At 37.6% G+C, this 23,973-nt stretch overlaps 1 protein-coding gene across 1 annotated transcript; it reads right to left on the bottom strand.

Annotated features, from left to right (window-relative positions):
• Nucleotides 1-1,295: 1,295 nt before the first annotated feature.
• On the bottom strand, nt 1,296-21,227 carry LOC145766452 (uncharacterized). Its single transcript, XM_082578165.1, has 12 exons — nt 20,586-21,227; nt 18,520-18,607; nt 13,862-13,915; nt 13,574-13,620; nt 12,683-12,734; nt 12,388-12,499; nt 11,715-12,024; nt 11,423-11,487; nt 10,993-11,140; nt 9,490-9,667; nt 8,868-9,004; nt 1,296-4,090 (listed from the first exon to the last, which is right to left on the bottom strand). The coding sequence occupies exons 1-11, from the start codon at nt 21,158-21,160 to the stop codon at nt 8,879-8,881; spliced, it is 1,755 nt and encodes a 584-aa protein (XP_082434291.1). The 5' UTR covers nt 21,161-21,227; the 3' UTR covers nt 1,296-4,090; nt 8,868-8,878.
• Between the last annotated feature and the right edge of the window lie 2,746 nt (nt 21,228-23,973).

Below are 23,973 nucleotides of genomic sequence, written 5' to 3'. Positions count from 1 at the left end.
CGATAAAAATTCAAAACCAAACGTCGAATAAAGTGCTGCAGTGTCGTGTGTCCGAAAAATATCAATTTTTTCTTTTAACTATTGGTAGAAAGAATTTTACTTGAGTTGAATTTAGATAATATTTCACGGGTACTGAGACTTTGTTTTTATGATATTTTAACATTCATCTACAATTCTACATGTTGTACGAAGAACCACCTAAAGGTAACCAATAATCGTCAAATTGGCAACTCTCTCAATGTCAAACTGGAGCACGGTCACATGATAATGACGTCATTATTTTGGAAAGTTTTGATTTAATGAAATCATTTTTGCTTTTTTCCGTTAAAGCGAGATTCACTCTGTCAACGTTTCCGATATCAGGTTATCTGAAGTCCACTGTCCACGAAATAAACTTTTGATGTGTGGGAAACAACTAATTGCATTTTTTGGCATACTGGTAGTTAGAAAAACTAAGGAATTTTTACTTTGTTTGAAGACAAGCAGCCTAGGCCTAGCTTGATGTTTGAAATGATTTTTTCATCGTAGCCTATCATAAACAAATGTCATAGTTTCGGCTGGTAAAAGCAGCCAAATACATCACTACTCTCATGCACTTTTGTTTCCATTCATCGCACGATTTAATTTTTGTAGAAATCCTCATTAACTACGCATGTCAATGCTTTTGGTGTCTGATTACTGTATATCAAATGTTTTGTAGCCATTTTCTTTCATCTCCATGCATGCCATCGTCTAAGAGTCTGTTGATAATTTTGACCTCATCCAATGTGGACGTGCATTTCACATCGCCATCAACACGTTTGTAAAACTGGCCAACGTGTGTTTTGTTAATATTGACTGGTAAATAAAACAGCCAGTAAAACGCAATACCCTACGTTAAACGTATGGTCATAAATGCCAAAGTCTTTCAAATGAGAAAAGGATATGACGGCTGATTTAAGTCAGCAACTTTATGCATCGTTAAGAGGCCAGGAACGCGAGTTTACAAATTCAATGTCACGGATGAGATGACTCGTGTTTAATTTCATTTTTGTTTAAGTTATTGATATAACCCAGGTCTACTTTATAGGCTATCAAAGTTATTTCGCTGGTAGGCTATCCCTCAAACTCACCAGTGGATGTCACGTCAATAACTAGTTTGCCAGCAGAATGTCAAAGCTGCTGATAGTGATGCTCTCACATGCTTTCTACAACTCTACTTTACAAAGCTTAGATTTGACAGGGGAGCGGGTTGAATGATTTCACGTTGGCATTTCGTTTTCAGGCCATACCCCATTTTTTCCTTCAAATGAACGCTCTTCGTAAAGACAACATTTATTTGAAAACAACGTGAAATACAACGGTAATGATGTTGCAAATGCTGCCATCGTTGCAAGGACGGTGAGATTCAACTTAATTCAATTAACTAAAAAATTTACCAGCTGAAAAGCATTTATTCAGCGAAATCTGAAGGTGCACATGCAATGGGCAACACAGAACAAGTCCCCAAAACTAGCAATATGCGGATGCCCGTAAAAACATCATTTATGTTATTTAGGCATACGCTGGGCTATGCTATTTTTGTATTGACAAGTGATCGAAGTTGCCTTTCGTAAATTTCATTGCGACAAAAAAAATATATAATAGCCTACTGTATTGTGTGTTTCTGATTATTTACGGCTGTTAGATATTTACCAAGGGCTAGAATACTAAGTCTGTCAAAAAAGTTTCGGTCAAATTTTAATTTTCTTTAAAAAAGTAAAAAATGTCGGAAACATCAGAAGCTTTTGCTAATAAGTTTGCTGGTTATTGTACAGCACAGTAAATATAGTCGGATATTTTGTACATTTATTGTGCTAGACCAGCATGCACAACACAGTAGAAAAAAATTACATTCTGGTGACGCAAATTGATGTAACTGAAACCGTCAGAACACAAAGCAACGACATGAAAATGGAAGAAGCCCGGCATTCTCACTTAGATGAGCACTTCCGCGATAACATTCCAATCGCGTTGTGAGAGCGTTGAAACAACGCAAAAAATATCAGTTTCAATTCGACACTGGGTTGCATTGGTAGTATTGACGCCAACAAACAAAATATAGACAGCAGTTGGATGCTAAAGATGTTGGTGGGGACAAAGTATAACGATTTAACAGTAAAAAAAAATTAACAACACCTTCAAAGCGAAAGAGCAAATCAATCGTTTTTTACATTGATTTAACGTCTTCAGACGTTAGAATCAATGTAAAAAAACGATTGATTAGCTGTCTGGGAAGCAACAGAACAGATATTGCATACAATCAGCAGTTAATCCAATTCACCGAGAGAAAGCGATGACGGTTATTTGTGTAAAATACCAAATTTTGTCCAATTTTTCGTGGCTGCTTTACTGGACTAACCCTTCAAAGTATTTCAACACCAATACAAAATTAAAAGAACAATGTTAAAGCTAGTTAACTGCTACGCCAAAGCAGGAAGCCACGGAGGTAGCAAAAGTTGCTATTTCTTCCAAACGTTTAAATGTGAAGTGCGCAACTTGAGCTGTCAGGGGTGAGAAAATCAGTTACCTTATTAATGTAATTAAACAGCTTGTTGGGTATTATCGTAGCATCGCCTTACATTAAGACGTTGAACCAGCGTAAAATAGACAAATTTATGACATGTTGACAGTGAATCGACGTTAACATTGTGTAGCAGGAAAAGTAGTCAAATAGTCCATCTGATGTTTAGAATAAATTACATCTCAGGCAGCAAAACCCGTCGTTTTTACGTCTGTTGACGTTGAATCAATGTAAAAATGACGGATTTTGTTGTCTGGGATAGCACTTGCATTGAAAATGTGTAGAGTGAGCACATTTCAACTGTTCCCACCCCTCCCCTGCTACAAGTCACATCCCGCTCCCGAAAGGTCAAATCAAGAATAATTGGCAGTTGTAGTTTCTTCTCAAGCGCTGCAAGCTACAATCAATTCAATTTGCAAAGTACAATTTGAGGAGCATCCAATCAGCATCTCACTACCCGATTGGCAAATCCGACCATTTTGCATTGATTGAACGTCTGCAGATGTTGAATCAATGTAAAAAATGTGAATTTTGCCAACTGGGTAAATGAAAAAAACTGATTCATTGCAATAGTTGTAATGAAGTTTCATTGTCAAAATTTGAAAGGGATTTCTTCATCTTCATGTTGATTCAGCATTACTTGATGTCAGACCTCCGTAACAAACTGGCTTGCAGCATCAATGCGATTAAGAAACGCTACGTTTAGTTTCATTGTCTTACAATATGAATAAACGTTACAATGAGTGGCTTAAAACAAAGCAGAAAGCTGTAAAAATAGAATTCAATCAACTGAAACAAAAAATAAACAAAATAGACAGAAAAATACTAACATTCAGTTTTACATCTTTTTGATGTCTAACTACAAATCACACAACACATTTTGCGAAATGGGGAAATGAAAAGGAAAAAAAACACTAATAACAAACGGCGTTTGCACGAGCCTGAAGTGATGGCTCATTTTCACCAGTAAAACATCCAATTGAATGCACACCGGCAGTCGACTGTAAAAATAATAAAGCGCTAGACGGCGCTATTTCGCATAATGTGGCCCTTATCAATACTGTACTTTACTTTGACTGCAAGTACCTAGCCTGCTTTAGCATGGTCTACAACGCTGCCATGGCGGCCGTGTGGCAAAGACTCAGTTTTGTGCTGTCAGCAACGAACTTCAACATTCTCAATGACGTCCAATCGTGCATACCACCCAGTCGGCAAGCCAGGTCTTTTGTACAGAGATTTAACGTCTGGACTCGTTAAATTAATGTAAAAACATATTTTGATTTGTTAATTGGGGAGAGATATGAAAAAAAATGTCCCAACAGCGACAATGGACGTGTATTGAGAAATTTGCCAAAAAGACAAATCGGATCTGAAACAGCTGTGAATTATCGAGCGTCGTTGTGTCAGTTGAAACGTGGTACGGTGTGCTTTTAGTTCTTCTTCAAGTATTTCTATCGCTGAGATGTTTTGAATGACATTTTTGGAAAAACAGGAAAGTCGCTTTTCGTTCGCCTTTTCCATCAAATGATGATGAGCTTGCTGAAGACGCTGAAACAATGAAAAAATAAGGAAGATTTAGTGCAACGTCAAACTATTCACTTCTATAAATCACCTCCACCGAAAACGAAAGTAAACGGTGTCTTAAAAAAAACAAAAAACATTTGAACATTGCAAATTTTGCCGACGGTGTCAGAGCGTCCTGTACGATGGCGTGAAACGCTATGTTTAGTTTCAAACCAGAGAGGAAAATAAAAAGTAAGAAGATTACATCATGTGATATTTTAAACCCTCTAATCTGGATATTTTAACTACAACAGTTGGATTAACAAATTAACAACTTGGATACCCTGTGAAAGCAAATGGAGAGACGGAGTTGGAGAGGCGAGATGACAAAGAATGTGGAACAACAAACTGGTATACAAAAACACCCCAGACAGCATTGATTCAGTCTGCGGACGTTAAATCAATGTAAAAATGGCGGATTTTGCAGTCTGGGAAAAGCCTTCGGTCCGCAGTGGGCTACCAGCCTACCACAGGTTGAAAATGATGATATAACTTTCTTAACAGGCTTTAGAGCGAATACGCTTGTGTAAGTTTTACGTTGCAAATACACTATACACATACAGACATAGCTTAAACACACATTTACGTACAATTTTCTTGCATGCATCACCATTTTCTGTCGTTTTAACGTAACATTGAAGTTCACAACCTGGCACTGTCGCAACTAGCTCAGGTTTGGCACACTGGGTATATAAAAGCAAGGCCAAAAACAAAGTAATTGCACGATAGGCACTTATATTGTTTAAGACCAGGGTATAGTTTAACCCGTTATTTTTAATTATGCTAGATCCAGTGACGTTATATGCTGCATGGATGATTGTTTCTGTCTTGTCGTTAAATTGTTTCAGATGAGTTTGTCTTTATCTGCCAGATGCCCGCTTTCCAAAAAATTTACAAGTTAAAGAGAGGTGCTCCAGTTTTTGCTTTCTTATTACTTGACCCATGGCCACCTAAAGATATGGCCTGATTTGTCACATTTTGCAGAAATTTCCAGGTTTTTCTAACTTTGGGCGAACGTTTAAATAAATTTTTCTAAAAATTAGATTTTTACGCTTTCTTTGTTCTTTTCCCCAGATGACACAATAGGTTTTAACATCCTCACATGTTGAAAATCAAAGAAAATTTGATTTCTGTAAATTTTAGTCAGACTGTTAATTTTCAATAACAGTCTGATTTTGCGTTTTTCAACTTACTTTTTCTCATTTGCTGCTGCTTCCCCAAGGCAACAAAAAAGTTTTTTGTCATTAGGAAACCGCAAAAAGTAAAAACATCTCAAAAAATGTCAGTCAAGCACTAGCAGTAGCTGTAATCAAAATCTGCAAAATGTGACAAATCAGCCCGCATCTCCAGGTGGCCATGCTTGACCGAGAAATTTATATTGTCTGGTTTTCATACTTTTTAACAGAGTTCTCGTTTGGTTCAGTTGGCGTAAAATTTCTTTATTTGTTTTGTTTGCCAGCCATGAAATACGTTGCATACTACGGAAGCACAAAAGACTATCAAGTTAATTTCGTTGTCTTTGTTCTTTGTATTTACGATGACCTCAAAACAACATCAAACAACTGGTGAACACAAGTTCCCCAGCTGTGGCAAGTAGAGACGGTTTTCCTTTTATTGGGGGGAGTACACTTACTCACTTTCGGGCAAAATAACACCCATGCTTTCAAGTATACCTTCCCATAAAACACTTGCCTTGAAATACAATCGCTGGTTGAAAATATTTCTCCAGCTGGCACATTATTGTTTTTTACTTCATTGATTTGACGTCTGCCAATGTTGAATCAATGTAAAAAGAGATTCATTCGCCGGTTGAGTAACAATGGCAGTCAACAATTAAGTGTGTTTCGGATTTTAGAAAACAAAGATTAGTCCGCCAAGATTGCTCAAGCCGTGATGTCCTGCTGTATATAATTAATCAATTCATTGCAATAAAGTTTTTTCTTTCTTTTACCACAGATTGGTAATTTGATTAAACCTGGTAGAAAATAGGTCAGATACGCTTTTATGCGTTTGCCTGATTAGCATTAGAAGTCAGCCTGACTGTGTAATAAAACCAGACACAGTCATAAATTTTGCATGTCAATATGTCCTTTGTTTTCTTAGCCAGTCTGGTTTTACGTCAGGTAGCTGGGTTCTATTCAAATCGACATGTCCTTTACGCCGAAAATTCAGTGAAATTGTCGAAGGGACATTATTAGACTGGTGGAAACTATGAGAAAAGTGTCGTTAAATTAATGGTGGGCCCATCAACAGCGCATTGTTTTGTTCGTTTTAAAGTACCAACACACCTACGGCTACACACACACAAATCAAGATCAAATCAATTAAAGTTCTGCAATAAGTTTAGACCAAGGACAAGCAGCTTGGAATAAGTCAACACCCGTGTGAGGCAAACAAAATTGGTCATATTGATTCAACATCTGTAGATATTGTATCAATGTGAAAAGAAAAAATTTCGTTAGCTAGGTACATCAGTTGGTTCGCATTAAATTTGCTTTGCGGAGCCTTCTCTTGTATCATGGGCCAATGCAATAGATGTTTGCTGGTACACCATTTCATGTTTTTTAAATTAGATTTCTCTCTAAAGTTGCTCAGCTTGCGACTTTCATCAACGTCAACCAACGTCGAATCTACGTAAAATTAGTATTAAACAAAATGCGCTCGGCGTCGCAGCACAGGAAAAATGAAAACTTATGGTGGTGCTGTCATCACCATACATCAACCCAGACAGCAAAATTGACAAAAAAACGCCTACGCACGTTGATACAATGTTTTTAGTGTGGGAAGTAAGTTGGCGAAGTCGTTGAACCACGGGTGAATGCTTCGAGAAGCAAAAAAAGCTTTTTCCCGTTTTTTTTTTTTTTTTTTTTTTACACAGAAACAAGCTGTTCTAGCATCTTGAAAGCATCACAAGGTTTTAATCTCATTTCATCCTTTTGAATTCCGGACGGATTAATATAAAGTGAAGTGAAACAATCAAACCAGACGGTTTCATAGAACTTGAATTAAGCAATAAGCATGCAACACTCTAAAACTACAGAAGATTTAAGAATTTCTATATTTGACCCGACCTCCAGTCGAGCTCAGACCTACGAGTACTAGAACCGAAAGCGAGAACTGGCATTGAATCCATTCATAAATTAATAAAATGCTTGCAGACAGCAGGCGGTTGATGAACAAAATTTAATCAACTGACCGAGAAAACCACAATCTAACTTTCTAATCAAATCCGCGCCACAAAGAGAAAATGCGCAGATAACCACGCAAATCGCTATGTTGCGGTTATGTGCACCACAACAAGCGTACACAAACACATTATCAAGCCAACAAAAATGTTCCTGTTCTTTTGCACTAATAACGAAATCAATGGATTGCGTTAACACACGAAATACCAAAGTTTCACCTTAGATAGAAAAATCTGTCATTTTTAAAATTCATGTAAACTCTATTTCTAGACAGCGCCAGAAGAAGTTACCGTCTTATATCGTTATTACGGGCTGAGTTTTTAACCGGCTTAAGAAATTTAGTATGCAAAAACAACATCATTTTGCGTTCTTCTCAGCCATATGTTGCGAGCAAAATAAACAGTAAGACCCAAGGTACCGTTTTAAACCCGAGTTGATTAGACGAGTTCTAAAAAGATGAACGGTTTGTAACGGAAGAACGCGTTTGCTCAGTCAAACAGCAGCAACGAAGACCATAAGTTTTGGGTCATTTCAACCTCTCCAAGCGTTGCTTGATGGTAAAAAGAAACCGTTTATGGGATAACTGGTTGTCTTTGACCAACAAGTATCTGTTAATGTTTGAACAGACTTTAAAACAGACATCAGACAATGCAAGCAGTGTTTAGGACTGTGCATAGCCAGGGGTGGGAAACCTTTTAGCAGTATGGACTAGCTGAAGATAAAAGATGTTTTCACGGACTGGCCATCAATGTAGGGTCATTCATTAATTAATAAATTAAGCAATGAACTTGTTATTCGTCGATTTAACGCAATTTTGTCCAAAATGTCTATGAGGTAAAACATATTCTTCGCGTGGAAACTGATTACAAAAGACCTGTAACTTGGTACTTTGACTATTGTCCACCTTTGGTATTTACTGTAGTGATTATATTTCGTCGATTAAACTTCTTTGAGTTCTATCAAGCCTCGAGCATTTAACAAACGATCGTTCCAATGTTTCGCTCCTTCAAACGCAATTGTGTACTACATGGCTTATACAAATTGACATCTCAGGTGACACATGCAACGGCAATTCAACGTTTTTTAATGCTCACAAAATGAGAAAAAAATGGGAAGAATGAAGGCAGAAAAGGCTACTGTCTTCGAACCGCAACTGGGGACTGTTGGTGCTTTGTCTTGTTCAGCAAAAACGTATTCAGATTGTGAACACTGCTAAAGATTATTTTTCACATGCAGTGTCATTTGCTGTACTTTTAAAAGCGTCTGCAAACTTTTAAACTGTGTGCATTAAAAAAAAGTACAATGCCAAAGTCGCTAAATAAGAACATCAAAAATCAGGCATTTTAATTTACTAAGAGGCGAATAAGAACTTTCCACAGCAAGTTACAAGCAAATCTCAATCTGATTGAGAGCGTGGTACCATAGATAAGGTGGTACATACAGGGAAGACGACATACACCATTGAGCTGCATACGCAGTAAAAAGAAGCTGTTTGCCATTATTTCAAAATGATAGACACTCAGCTTCAAATCAAAAATACAATATAAAAACTGAAAACTTTTTACAAATTCATTTACCTCAATCTGGACTAGGATTTCTTCTCAGCTAAGGTTTGTCGCGTTGAGTTCAAAGGTGGAAGGTCACGCAAACCCTCCAAAGAGGACGAAGAACAAGTCGAACTAGCAGGCGACAACGATCGATTGGGATGGTCAAGCTGAAAAAGCGAAAGTCAAGATCAAATGGGATGCTCGCCTACTTAAAAAAATTAATTTTTTTGCATTATAATAACGTGTAAAAGTTGAATTGATGTTAAAAAAGGAAGTTTGTTTGCTGATATTTTATAGATTAAGCTAACAGCGTCAAATGCGTATTGCGTTTGCTACGTCGATTCTACATATTGACAACAAGAAAGTCGCTGTACTTCAAACATTTCCTGTCAAACCAGAGGATCATGTATTAAAATGTCATGATGTCCTTACATTGGTTTGCCAGAGATGAAACATGGCATTTACTCGTCAACTGCCAAACACACAAGGTCATACCCTTTAGTCAACAACAAGGTCCGATTTAAAGTTACAACGTTAAAATAATTTGATGCGTTTGACAGAACAAACTGACCATCTTATTATTATTATTATCGGACTGAGATGGCAAAATCTAACAATAATGTAGTGAGAAATCAAAACTTCACCGTCCTACCGTTATTTGCGGCACTGCGACTCCACCGGGGTGCATAGGACTGGATGAGTGATGCAGGGGGTGCAGCAACCCAGTCACAGCGTGGTTGCCATGATGATGAGTGACAAAAGTAGGGCCTTGATGAGGAGGACTGGGTGAAACGTACAGATCACTGCTGTCCACCGAACTTGAAGATAAACTGCGAATGGAAAATACCATGCATGGCTTAACGGTGTGTGACTCAAACCCTTGCAAGGAAATTGAACGGCGTGAGCAGTTTACAGTTTTGAACGACTCAGTCGATGTAAGTCACGCAGTAAGCTTCAAATCATTGCTCAGAGAGATTTGTGAAGCACTGAGTCGATGTGGGTTTGAAGACTTTTTTTCTATTGCACTACCACAAGTCAAATTAATAGCTGGATTATCCTGTTCACCAGGCAATTTATTAGAAAGAGTGGTGGTGCCTTCTTGTTGTGGAAATAAGCCTACTGCTAATCTATAACAAGCCGTAGTGACGCTACCAACGTTTAAACAAATGAAAATCACTCGAACACCATCTTCGACATGATATTTACATCAGACAAACGTAACACATTTTTGAACAAGCAAAATTGGTTTAATTTCAGGTTACATGTTCTCAATCTTCTCGAAGAAATGTTAAAATTAAACCACCACTCACTGGCAATCCACTCACTGGCAGAAGAAGAAGCACCGGTGGACGTTGAAACGATGTAAAAATAAAACTGACTGCTGGAAGGGCTTCTGTTGCTGACTAGGAAGTTGTTGTCACAGATTTTCCAGTGCAGCTATTTTTGTTTTCACATCATTTCAACGTCTAGCGATGGCACAACAATGTAAAATTGGTTTCTTTCGAAAGGTGGGCAATGGTGAGAAGTTAATTCAATACATAAATTATAAAGGCTAGCATCACACGGACACGTACGTGATGAAAGGAATGTTGACTGAGACGCATTAACAAAACAACATTTTACATTAATTCAACGTCTGCAGACATACAATCAATGTCATGCATTTTGTATGCTTGAGCAGTCAAAGCATCTCAGTACGTGTGAATGGATGACATCACGAAAATGTGCAGTCACTTTTCAGCTTGAAGTATTCTGCTAGAAATGAGTGATGGCCAGCTGTGCAGTAACTCTGATTGTTTCGGGCTGCTCGATACTACCAAACTAGTTGTAACATTTTCAAAGTAATTCTCAACAACTCTTTTTACCGTAGAAAAATAATTTCGCCGTCTAACTGCAGAAGCTTAATATGCTGATAATAGCAAGTTTTTCATTTTGGTTTAGAGAAACTTCATAAGTGATACAAACGGGTGTCATTAAAAATTACAATCAACGATTAGTAATATCACTACTGTACGTACAAAATAATCACACATCATTTTTTTTCAGCAAGTGAATATATTACCATGATCCAACACTGCAGAGAAGAAATCGCAGTTAAAAAACAGACTTTAAATGCAATCAAATTCAAGTTTACCATGCCATGTTTGGGGCTCACCTGTGGGAACGGTGGATTAGGCTTCGGGCAGGGGTGATGTTGGACAATGCCATGTGTGCATCACCGGACCCCCCGGACAGGGCAACATGGGACGGATTGTTGAGGAAAATCCGCTTTGGAGAGCAACTTCCTTCGCTATCAGAATCATCTGCACACAAAAGAACATGGAGGATTTGATTTTATTGATGCCAGGCCAAAACGAATGAAAACAATTATGAAAAATTTAATAAAGAAACAGAAAAAATTGGTTCGATGTAATAGTTCGAATAGCAAATATTATTATCAATACCAAATACTTTCAATATTATAAAACCTAAAAATCAAGGCGTGCAACAACAGCATCGTAGTAAAGGACTTTGTGTTTGTTAGTTTGCGGCATAAGTTTAGTTGCACAGTCATTGCAATTCATTGAACTATGGTAGAGACTTACATTTTCTTTTGATTGGTCCAAGAGCGCTAGGCCGCATTATGCACGGGCTCTGACTGCGTCTTCGCCTGCCAACATGCAATATGTAAATGAAATTTCAAAGAAATGAGAAAAAGCACAACTGTCAACAAATTCAATGCTGGCGTAAACAACTTGGAACGGTCAACACTGCAAAAAAGAGTGATGAAACTGCATCGAGAACTGAATTAGCTAAAGAAAACACATTAGCACTTGAAGACTAACTTCAACATTTGAAGAAAACAATGCGAGCAAAGTGGGAAAAAATTAAACTTACGTGACAAACGTTCGTCGCGTGGGGCTCGGAGAGGGGCTACGACTGGTAGCTCTTGCTAAAGATACAGGGACTTGCATCGAAGGGGAAAAACACTGCTTGCCTGGTCCACAAATTCCTCTGGTTGGAGATGGGGGCAATGGAGATAAGGTGAGGAGACAAGGGGATGGAGAGAAGGTTAGAGGAGATGGGATGCCACCAGATGTGGGAAGATGTGGAGATGGGTGAGGAGGTTGGGACGTTGGACTGAGGGTTCCTCCTGAACAAGCAGGAGCACTAAAATCAATGGCACGACTATGGGAAGATTTTCCGCCTAAAAAAATTAGAACCTTGATTGGTTAGGCTGGAGCTGAAAGCAATTTAATTTTTTTATTAAAAAACTGTATTTGAAACATCGGTACCAATTTCATCACACATTCAGTGCATCTTGCCCCTTAATTAAACAAAACCACATAGATACCACGTAAGCTAAACAACTATGAATACAATAAAAACAGTGCCCAACACCATACTGTTGCACCTACTCAAACAGTGCCACAACTTTCTAGCAAAATGTACGTGTTGTTAATGGCAAAACACAAAAGTTTTGTATTACTGATCGTGTTGGCTGATCCTATTATGCTAGTTTAAAATAAAATTACATAAAAAAAAGTTCAGTCCTTTATAAAATGCTTACCTGTAAAGGCACTAGGTGGAGTAGGAAAGTGCTTAAGAGGTGGAAAGCTAGTCGAAGAGGAAGTGCTTCTTGGCGACGATAAGCAACTATCCAAGCTGCTACGTCTATCGCCCTGCAATTCGGACAATTTCAGTCTTTTAATTGAAAGTAATTCACAAACGCGAGTGACAAGAAAAAAATCGTTAAAACTAATGACAGTTTCACTGCGAAAAATTCCGACAGCATGCTGTCGATTAAGAAACAGAGTTATTATCCGGTTAGCGCGTGCATTTGCATGATTCGATGACGTACGTACCAGTGATAAATCTCCACAGTTGGAAGAAATCTGAATCGTGGCCTGAACTTCCCTGTGCCAAAAATATATAAAATCTTTAAAGAAAAATGACACAAAATTGCACAACAAATCATGGAAACAATTTTAATTATTAAATTAAAGCCGTTGAAGCAGCATATTTTACAAACAATAAAGTTTTTCAATCTTATGATTTCCACGAGTCTTGTCTTAGCATACATAACCCAGACAGCAAACCAGTCGTTTTTTCAATTGACGTCTTCAGCCGTTTTTTCCACGTCTGCAGACGTTAAATCAGTGTAAAAAAGCGACTGATTTGCTGTCTGGAAAATGGTACATGGACATAAAATTGCTTGTAGTTGTAAGTTACAGTACATCAAAAAAGATTTAAGTTATCTAAAATAACTCAAACTTAGTTGCAGTGCCGTCATAAATTCATTTCAATAACGTACACCAGGGGACCAAGGGGTCCTTAAACATGTTATTGTTTATCCACTGCATAAAAATTTGACCACAACCAACAAACCAACAGGTTTGCACAAACAAACATGTCAAGTCAATTTATTTGTTTCAATAGCGCCATATATAAGCGAAAAGGCAGAATAAATGAAATTGTCAATGCATTTATTGCATTGTATAAAACTGTAGGTTAGACTTAGGTTATGGTGCAATCAAGATGTTAGTAAAAGATCATAACAAATTGTTACAGGAGTTCATGATGACAAAAGTTTACGAAACCCTGACCTTAACTAATGTATGATGAATATAGCGAGTTTAACACTTTTTTGACAAATCACAATTACCTCTCTGTATCAATATTGAAAAAAAAAATAGAATGAATGCAAAGCTGATTAAATTATTTTTTATGTCATTAAACATTCCACAAAATATTACCTTTCGTGGGCGGTTTCTTTGCTCTGAATTCCTTCAAGACTTTCCTCCTGGTAAAAGCAACATATAAACATTAACAGCAGCAGAGAATATCCACTTCTCTGCACAATGTTATGAGAAATGATGAAAACTTTTATTAGCAGGAAATTCAGATTATTGCTAAAATTTTGTTAAAAACAAAAACTCGAAATGGTAAGGTAGACATTTTTGCAATAAAAACTTAAATCTATACGGTATATACACATGAGTGAAGTTTCAAGTCTAACAATGCTTTAAAAATTAAAATCATACCTTTTTTAATTGGTGCAGCCTTAGTCTTGTTTTTGCGGTTGATGAAGAGGGAGACTGAAAAATATGCAACAACCAATTGTGATTACACAGCAAGGAAATCAAGCAACAAAGCATATGGTTCCAGTCCACATGACGCAATCTCTCTACCAATGTTGTACACTGGAATTGCTCATAAAAATCAATATTCTATAAATGGGGGTTTATAATTAAAGAAATCATTGGTAAAAGCTTACATTTGATGTCAAACACATCATGATCATTCTTCAAATTATCTTTTTCTTACTTAATCACCAACAAAATTACAAAGCACTCGTCTACAAAGGAACAGTGTTTGAAGAGCACTTAGCAATTTCAAACAAGTAGGCTACATAAAAGAAATTGTAATCTGATATAAACTTTTAAACAAGCAACGTTTCTATAATAGTATCTCGAAAAGATGAAGATATGCTGTAGAAATTTTGTCCCTTCTAACAACTGGCAATGCACTGTTGATTGAAATAATGAATATAGAACTGTGCACAGGCTTTGCGTATCTAAAATAACATCATGGCAGCTCCTGCAATCCTACACTTTTCTGAAAGCTAAATTAGTGAAGAAGAAATATTAACTAGTCTGCAATAGATTGAGTTTCACTTTTAGCAGCATGATTGTTGCTTAGCCCACTTCACAATGTAGATAGCCTAGATTAAAGACCTGTTTAAGCTTGATGCTGCGAGTTTGCTGTGGTAATAACAAATTGTAATACCTTTTTGACTAGGGAACTGTGTTCTGAAACCTAGAACAATTTACTATTACCACAGCAAACTCGCAGCATCAGGCTAAAACAGGTCGTTAATATTGTCGTCGTCATACATATACATTGTCATGTAAAGCTCACAATGTATAATGTATAATTGTATATATACACCAGAGATACATTGTTGTGTATACTGTATACATCATCATCATCATCATAATCCATCGTCGGTTTGTTCCCCACTAGTGGGGGTGGCCGATTGTTTCCGCGCAGCAATTGTCTTAATCCCTTTTTTCCATTTCACCCTGTCCCTTGCATCTTCCTCCTTCAGTCCGACTTTTTTAAACTCATCCTTCACTTGTTGTTTCCACGTTCTTCTTGGACGACCGCGTTTCCTCTTCCCATCCACCTTTAGATCTAGTGCCTTTCTAAGAAAACTTCCTTCCTCCCTCCTTATCACATGTCCATACCATCTTACTCCATTTGCCCTTGCCAGTTGGTCTATGGTCTCTCTCATCTCTAGCATATCCAACAATTCTTCAGTCCTTTTTTCCCTTCTCGTTTTCACCCCACACATTGCTCTCACCATTGACCTTTCCGTTCTTCTCAGGATTGCCAGTTCACTCTCTCTCAGTACCCATGTCTCGCTACCATATAGCATTGCAGGCCGCACACAGTTCCGATATACTTTTCCTTTCATCCTTAGTGAAAATTTTCTGCCATACAACATTTCCCCACATTCTCTGAACTTTGCCCAGCCCAATCTTGCCCTTGTTGTCACCGCTGCTTTAGATCCACCACTTCCATTTATCCAATCACCCAGATAACAGAAGTCTGTCACTGTTTCGATGCCATGGCAGAACTCATCATTATGGCCTTCCACTTCATTCCTTCCTTTACTGCATTTCCCACAAACAAAACACTTCGCCAATCTTGTTGCGGCTCTCTTGACATTAGCACATCTTGCATGTACCCACTTTCCACATTCCTTGCATTGCATTGAATTTCTCATCACTCTCTTGCCACATATTCCACAAGGATCTACTTTGCTCTCAACAACTGTTCCTTCTGCTCCACTCACCATCACTTTCGTTTTTTCAAGATTCACCTTCATACCCTTGGTTTCAAATGCTTCTTTCCATTTCTCAAACTTTCTCTCCATTCCCTCCATACTATTACTTGTCAAGACCAGGTCGTCTGCATACAAAATTTCACTCAATAAGCCCTCCCTCACTCCTTCAGTTACAACGTCAACCACAATAGCAAATATCAGAGGTGACAAAACTGATCCCTGGTGTACACCAACCTTCACAGAAAACTCGTTTGAATAATTTGATCCAACTCTCACTTTTGTTCTTGCATCCTCATACATAGACATCACAGCTCTTACTAATACCTCCGGTATACCTCTTTTCCTCATTGCCCATTCCATCACTTTCCTTGGTACTCTGTCAAATGCCTTTTCTAAGTCGACGAAACACATATATAGTTTTCTCTGCTTCTCTCGGTATTCCTCCTGCATTCTTCTCAATATAAACAGAGCATCCACTGTACCTTTTCCTGGCATAAATCCAAACTGCATATCATTTAATTTCACCAATGTTCTCAACCTCTTTTCTAGTATTCGCTCCACAATTTTCATTCCATGCTCTAGTAGTTTTACACCTCTATATGCACTGCAACTTCTCACATCCCCTTTTCTCTTGAACAGTGGAACAACAATACTATGCTTCCACTCCTCCGGCATTCCCTCTCCATCTAATACCCTTTGGCTAAGTTGTAGCATTACTTCAATTCCCAACTCTCCACTTGCTTTTATCATCTCTACGCTCACTTCTGATGGACCAGCTGCTTTATGCAGTTTCATTTGTCCCATTGCCTCCACCACTTCATCACGAGTAACCTTTCCCACTGGACCCTCCACCAGATCAACCTCTGTCATATGATCCCATACATTCTCCTTATTCATAACATTTTCCATATGTTCCTTCCACACTTCTCCTCTGCTTTCCGGGCTGAAATGCAACTTCCCATCTCCACTCCTTATACATCTTCCCCCTACAATATCTTTCCCATCCTTTTTCATTTGCTTTATGAGTCTGAATACTTTGTTTTGGCTTTCCCCCATTTTATTAAGTTCCTCCTCAGCACCATTCTTCATAGCTCTTGCAACAACCCTCTTTGCCTTCTTTTTCATACTCTTATACTTCTTTTTATTCTCTTCTGACCCATTTTTGCGCCACTGCTTGTATGCATCTCTTTTCTGTGAAATCGCATGCTTCACCTCCTCATCCCACCACCATGTGTCTCCACGATCCCTCCTCACTTTCTTTTTCCCACATATATACTTCATCACATGCTGCTAAGACACCTTTCTGAAATGAAGCCCACATGTCCTGCGCACTCATGTTTACCAGCTCTTTTGCTCTTTTCACATACTTAATTCTCGTTTCTTTTTCCTCCAGTTTCCACACATTTCTCACAAAAACTTGTTCTTTCTTCACAATTTTCTTCACTTTTTTCATATTTAAGTCTCCTACTACTAGTCTATGCTGCAACTCCCACGGAATTACTTTCACATTCTTCAAGTACTTTCTCTGTTCCTGCTCAACCACAATAAAATCAATTTCCGACTCATGTCCTCCTGAGCTGTAAGTCACCTTCCTTTTCTCTTTCTTTTTAAACCATGTGTTGGCAATACAAAGTTTCCTTTCATCACAAAATTCAAGTAGCATTCTTCCTTCCATGTTTCTCTCCCCAAAACCATACCCTCCATGAATGCCCTCGAACCCATTTGCTTGTTTTCCAACATGCCCATTAAAATCTCCTAATCCAAACACCAACTCTTTTGAACTCCGTAAATCCCATTCCTCTGCCAAAACATAAAAACTTTCCTTTTCTATGTAATCCCTACCACTTTGAGGTGCATATGCACAAATTAGCCTCACTACCTCCTCTTCAAAAGCAAGTACCATTGTCATCACTCTGTCACTCCATCTTCTAACTTCTATTACTTTCTCACATAATTCCTCTTTTACCAAGAAACCAACACCACCGATTCCTGTGTTATTTCCTGACCACCATAACTTATATCTCCTCCCATTGGCACCAAAAAACCGCGCTGACTGTCCCCTCCATCTTACTTCCTCTAGGCCACATATATCCACCCTTCTTTTTCTTAGTTCTTTACATATTTCAGTTCCTTTACCACACAAACTTCCCACATTCCAGCATCCGATTCTAACACCATAATCTTTTTTCAATGTTTTCTTGTTTTTTCGGAACCCAGAGATTCTTCGCACCCCTTGCCCATCTAAGGGCTGCTGGGGACTAGGGGCCATTTTTAGCTTTTGCTGCATTTAAATAATATTTTGGAGCATAGATTTTCCAGCCGGATGCCCTTCCTGACGCTAACCACAGTTATTGGCGGTGGGCCTAGCCTTTACTTAAAAAAGTATTTCCTGCAAGGCAGCAGGATTTCTAACAAGTTTTAGCCAACCAGTCGAGGTTGTTGCCCATGAGGTGGGACGTGGACCCACTTGTTAGTTTGGTGTGTGATCAAGACCAGTGTTCCCCGAGACCCATGGTGTAACAATCCATGGCGACTGCCCAGGGTTCAAAGGTGCTACTTGTACAACATACATACATTGTGAAATTAACTAGTCTGTATGTGAGGTATTAAAAACAAAAAAAAATGCTTTAAAGACCAAAATGAAATTGTACAAAAACAGCATTTAGAGCCAGTGATAATGGTTTGAATTTAAAAGGAACACAGGTGGTTAAAAAATTAACTATATTACTTACATTTTTACACCAAATAAAAATGGCAAATATCTTCTTTTTACAATTATCATACCATGTTTTTTTATCATGCCGTAGAACTACTTAAAAACTACTTCAAGCAAAATTACATTTCACTTACTGAGTTTACAGACACAACATTTGCACTGAATCGTCGAATTCGGCCTGCACTGGATGCAATTGGACGACTCCAATCCACTGAACCGTCACTGTAGCAGAAATAATTTGATCAAATGAATCAAAACTTTTAAAGGATTTAAGAAGCAAAACAACTAAACTTAGATGTGAGATAATGTAAAGCATTTATAAAAAACTGTTGGAATAATAATTTCAATAAAATATCTGTCTTGCATGTAAAAGGTAAAGGTGGTCCCATACTTGATTCAAGTGTCGGGTATGATAATATAAGGTTCTCATTGTACTAAGCCTTCGGTACTAGGGAGCACTGGCGCCGACTTACGGGGTTATGGGGTGGCCACGCCACCCCATAACCGCTGTGGCGAGGTGGCAGCCACCCCGTTTAGGTTGCATTACTTACTGCAAATAAATGCAATTTGAAAGGACGTTTAAATCTTTTTTTGATCATTGGTTTTTGCTTCAAGTCAACGTAAAGCAAGAGGTGAACCAATACAGTATTGCAAAGAAAATGATTGTTTTTGTCACAAGCATGATACTCGCGTAACATCAAGCAAGCTACGTGAAGATTACGCAACACGTGGCTACGAGTTTTTTCCTTGTTGTTGTTGTTGCGATCGTTTTATTTGTTACTTGTCATAAGTCATTGTTACATTTGTCAGGTTTACAATGGGATTTATTAATCAACAAAATACGATCTTTCCATTGCCTCCCTCAAAAATCTTTTTTGAAAATTTTTAAACTGCTCATAATATCGCTATAAATTATGCCAGCTATAAAATACTTGGAAATAAAATTATCTCGATGATTGATAGCTCCACCCCCTAAATGAATATCTATTTTCAAATTACATTAAACAAATGCAATTTTCGAAACTTTTTGAGTTTTATTTAAAAAGTGCACTTAGTAAAGTAGCAGTTTTAACGTTCTGCAAATTTACACGTTTACATGATTCTATTCGAGATAAGCTACACCCCCTGCCAATTACCTATAATAAAAGCAACCTTTTTCAATTACTCCAGATTTTGCATTTTGAATTATTTTCCAATATCAATTGGAGTGTACTGTCATATTATGACCGTACACTTCATGCTTTAATTTCTACTTTGTTATCTACTTCATGCAATAATATTGCATGTCAATGCGTGACAAACTGTGAGGCGGGAATTTATTGGTCTGACATAGGAGTTGCTTGTTACATTCCTGGTTACATAGTTACGAGCATGGATGCAAAGATGAGCATTCTGTCCGATTTGCAACTATGTCGCAACTGCTTGATCTATTTGCAAGCAATGAAACAATTTCATTAATGCTTCCAATTCCAAACGTGGTCTGCATTGTGCGGAGTGTTCGTTCAGTGCACTCAGGCGCATAAAAACCTACTTGCGAAGTTGCGATCTACCATGACGCAACAGGGATTGAACCACGTCATAATTTTAAATGTTTATCAAGCTGAAGCTTCACGGTTACAACTTGACCAGTTGATTAACAGTTGGATTGACAGAGCTTCTCTTCGCAAAAAGACTTTTGCCAAACGTTAAGTGTCAGAGCAGCAACGTAACAATAAAATTCACGACATACACCTCCTGTGCTTTGTTTTAAAGTTGCTTTGTAAATTATCGAGCTACAAATCAGGTGTGAAAAGACAATTGCATCTACGAAACACGCGTAGTAAAAATTAAACAAAAACATGCAGTTTGAAAGTTTTTAGGTTGCCATATTGTGCTATCCGCCACCCCGTGCAAAAATAAAAGTCGGCGCCTATGCTAGGGAGAGTAGGGTGGCTAGTTCCTGCAGCAATTATGCCCACCAAATTTAGTACACCCTAAGTAGAGGTGAGTGGTGTTATCAACAACCAACTGAAGGCGGGAGTTGAACCACGTTTGCATAATTGGAAAGGCAATGCCTTATCAGTTGGACCATCCCACCGCTTGAAGGGCAAGCAAAGTAAAAACAGCGTTTATACAAGTTTTCACGTTAAACTAATAGACTACAAATTATGTTTCTTTGATCAAAGCTTCTGGCTGTTTGTATACACACTGTTTTACTTACTCGGCATCATTTAATATAGGAGCACTGTTGCATCGTTTCAAAATATTGCTTTCCAAATCGTCATCCATAAATGGCCGTGGACGACTTTCTCTATTGGGTACAAATGCAGAAGGGGAGATACTGGAATTGAAATGAAACGAATTTCTTATGACATTTTGTCGTTCGAGTTTGGCTGTATTCAAGTGTTCATCTTCTTGTATAGGTGGATACGTTTCATTGGATTGTCGTCGTCTCACAATAGTATGAGGGCAATTATGCTTCATGGCAAATGGAGATCTGATGGACCACATGTTCTTCATTTCGCTGTTCTTTGGAGTATCAGCTGCATTAGAAGAACTCGTGATATTTTTTGTTCCACTCTTTTTGCTTAAAACATCATTATTGGGACTAGAATGGATATTTCCATTATCTGTGTCACATTTTAGAGGCCACACCGATATGTTGGTTCCATCAGTCAGATCTTCACCTTCATTGTTGGGCGGCATTTCTTCATTGTTAACTTCCATTAAGTCTTCACCAGAATTTCCTTTGTTTGCAGCCACAGTATCTTCAGCTTCCATAACTTCACCTGACATTACAACTAACCTAACAACTAAAATAACCAATGTTGTAAAATGCTAACTACTGTACTGGTAGGCTACGCATTTATTGATCTAAACAGGATAAAAAGAAGAAAAACACATTTAAACAAATGTACAAGAGAACATATCGTAGTTCTCTGTACCATTTAGATAAAACCTTGCATTTTGGAATGCTATCATGTAGTTAAAATCAAAAACCTGGCAATCTAATGACTTTGGTAAGAGAAAACATCTGCTACATTGTGAAGTTAACTTAAAATGATGCCTTTAAGTTTTTAAAGTCATTGTACCAAAATAACTTTTAGGTTCATTGGTTTGTAACGTTCGCAATTTGTCGTTTCTATCTTTTTCTAGACCGTTGCTATGTTTGGTAATATATTGTTTTTAGTTGTGATGGTCAGAAATAATAACAAACTGAACTAAACTGAGGTGCAAACCATAACGATCTGTACACACAGGCCTTGCCAACATGTGAACTGGGGGTCAATGTAATTTTGCATTCTAAGCTGAATTTACTTTATATTCCTTTGAAATGGTAATTCTGAGAATCCAAATTGATGATCAAAAATAAAAATAAACTGAATTGAAAATCACTGCAAAGAGCAAAACTCCTAATTTTAACTTCGAAGTTAAAAAATGACCAATCTTTCTCAGTGTTGCCAGATGCTTTTTTGGTTTACAGCACAAGTGCCAAAATAGATGGCAATAGCATAAAACTAGCTCAAAATTCTATTCAATTCAATTCAATTCAATTTATTTTTCTTTGTCGGAAAACAACAGCAATGATGAAGTTACAAATAATGAACGGGAACAAAACCAAGAAAAGGAAAATCATACAAAACATACACAAAGGACTATATTTATTAACCATTTGGCCTACTCAAACTATCAAATTATATTAGAAATTTCAGATGCTGACAGATCGGCCTCCAGCCTTTTGTTTTTCTTTTTTTGCTTATCTAAATTGTTAAATAAAAAAATCACTAGCCCTTTTTATTCACTCTCTTTTCTTCTAAACTTTTTTAAATTCTATTAAGGTGTTGCGGTCGTGCCATATTTTAAACTGATTGTTCTGCTTTAGTATCATGCAAGTTACAACGTCCGCGTTTTTTCGCTTCTACCTTTTTCTAGACCTCTGCTATGTTTGGCATATAGGCTATTGTTTTTTTTTCGTTGTGATGGTCAGAAATAAAAACAAAACTGAACTGAAGCTGACTCCAGTAAAATTTTAAGCTGCACATTGGCATAACCTGTGTATAAAGGCGCCATGGTTTGTTCATAATATTTATTTGTATCATATAAATGCTATTGAACAAAAAACTGCAATTTATTACAAAAAAAAAATCAGGACAAGGCTCATTCAAACTGAACAGTTAAATGCCAAAACAACAACGCAATAAATGTAAACAATCAGGATCTTCAAAATCTTTTCGATATTTCCAAAATATGAAATCCATTTTTTAACAAATTCCTACATATCTTGGCATGGTCCATGCCAATGGACGGAGTTGAACAATAAACACCGAGAAGTGAGTGGACCATTCAGCCAAATTAGTGTTGCAAAACGCTGTCGGATAAATTTGGGCCGTCAAGAAAATTACCTTGGTACAACTTTGCATCTACCTTACTTCTTCGTCTCCCAAACGTTTTTTTACCAATTTCTGGCTTTTTGAACTGAACGAGATTTTAGAAAAAACAAAAAAACAAAATAAAAAAGTGGTTCGGTTGTTTTAATTCCACGTGATCCCTTTAAAAATGATCCTTTAAAAATGATCCTGATCCCTTTCGAATTCAAAAAAATCCTCTGATTGCACATCCGCATTAATATTGGAGCTGACAAATTTAATCCACAACACTTTTCGTTAGGCTGTTTTTTATCACTAGGCTGCATATGCGCTTCTTTTTGGTTTAGTTTTACTTTTTGTTGTTTCTTTGTGTATTGTTTTTTTTTGTGGTCGTGCTAACTACAGACATAGCCTATAGGTAGAGCCGGATTTAGCTGATGGGGGCCCGGGCACTTTTAGATCGGTGCCCCACTGTTCCAGACAATTGTTCACCTAATCAAACGTTATATAAAAACCGTTCAGGTCTACTGAATCTTAGCGTATTACGTCATGGAATTTTTCCTAAAAATGAGCGAAAATTGCACCATCGTTCGTAAGACTTGTGTCAAACCTGTTTAAACCTGAAACATTGGATCACCACCTTTGAACACCTGTTAGAATTGTGTAACAATGTCTTTCATTATTGCGTCACAGTTACTGTTTACGTGAGTTTGAGATATCGCAAATTATTCTAGTCATTTTAAAATTGTTGCTTGAAGAGGTTGGTCGCATGTTTAACTGTTTTGCTTAGTGCTTGTCAGCTGGACGAAAATTTCCGTCTTTTATCCAAGTAATCTGTTCTGTAGTGACAAGTTTTTAGTGGTGTATCACGTTGCACCCCATTTTCGACAGCTTTGAGGCTATTTTTACAGAAATACAATTCTCGAATAGACGTTTCCTGAAGAGTGTTTCTTTTCGGTCATTAGCCTACATACAGACGAACAGATCTGGGAATCTTATGTTACAATTTTCCCACGAAGAGATTATGGTTTACCGCTGTGACCACCCCGTTAAAAAACAAATTACCGCGCGAAAAACCACCTCTACGTCTCATAAACCACCTCTACTAAATTGTCAATTTTACGTCTACAGTAGCATTAATCTAGCACTGCACTGCACAGTATTTTGCAGAAACTTCAAAGGCTGAAAGAAAAAAAAAACACAAAATCACATTTTGCCCACGTAGGGGGGCCCTTCAATAGT

This window comes from Aplidium turbinatum, chromosome 3, assembly GCF_918807975.1.
Source record: "Aplidium turbinatum chromosome 3, kaAplTurb1.1, whole genome shotgun sequence".
Classification (NCBI taxonomy): Eukaryota; Metazoa; Chordata; class Ascidiacea; order Aplousobranchia; family Polyclinidae; genus Aplidium; species Aplidium turbinatum.
The sequence above is the reverse complement of the archived record's forward strand: the minus strand, read 5'-3'. Positions and strand labels throughout refer to the sequence as shown.

Excerpts from the sequence above, each read along its gene's own strand:
- LOC145766452 (XM_082578165.1), bottom strand. The coding sequence starts at position 21,160 with ATGTCAGGTGAAGTTATGGAAGCTGAAGATACTGTGGCTGCAAACAAA. Across the intron at positions 12,500-12,682 it reads ACTGTGGAGATTTATCACTG|GGCGATAGACGTAGCAGCTT; the intron begins GTACGTACGTCA and ends TCCGAATTGCAG. Across the intron at positions 9,005-9,489 it reads TCGCAGTGCCGCAAATAACG|CTTGACCATCCCAATCGATC; the intron begins GTAGGACGGTGA and ends TCGCTTTTTCAG.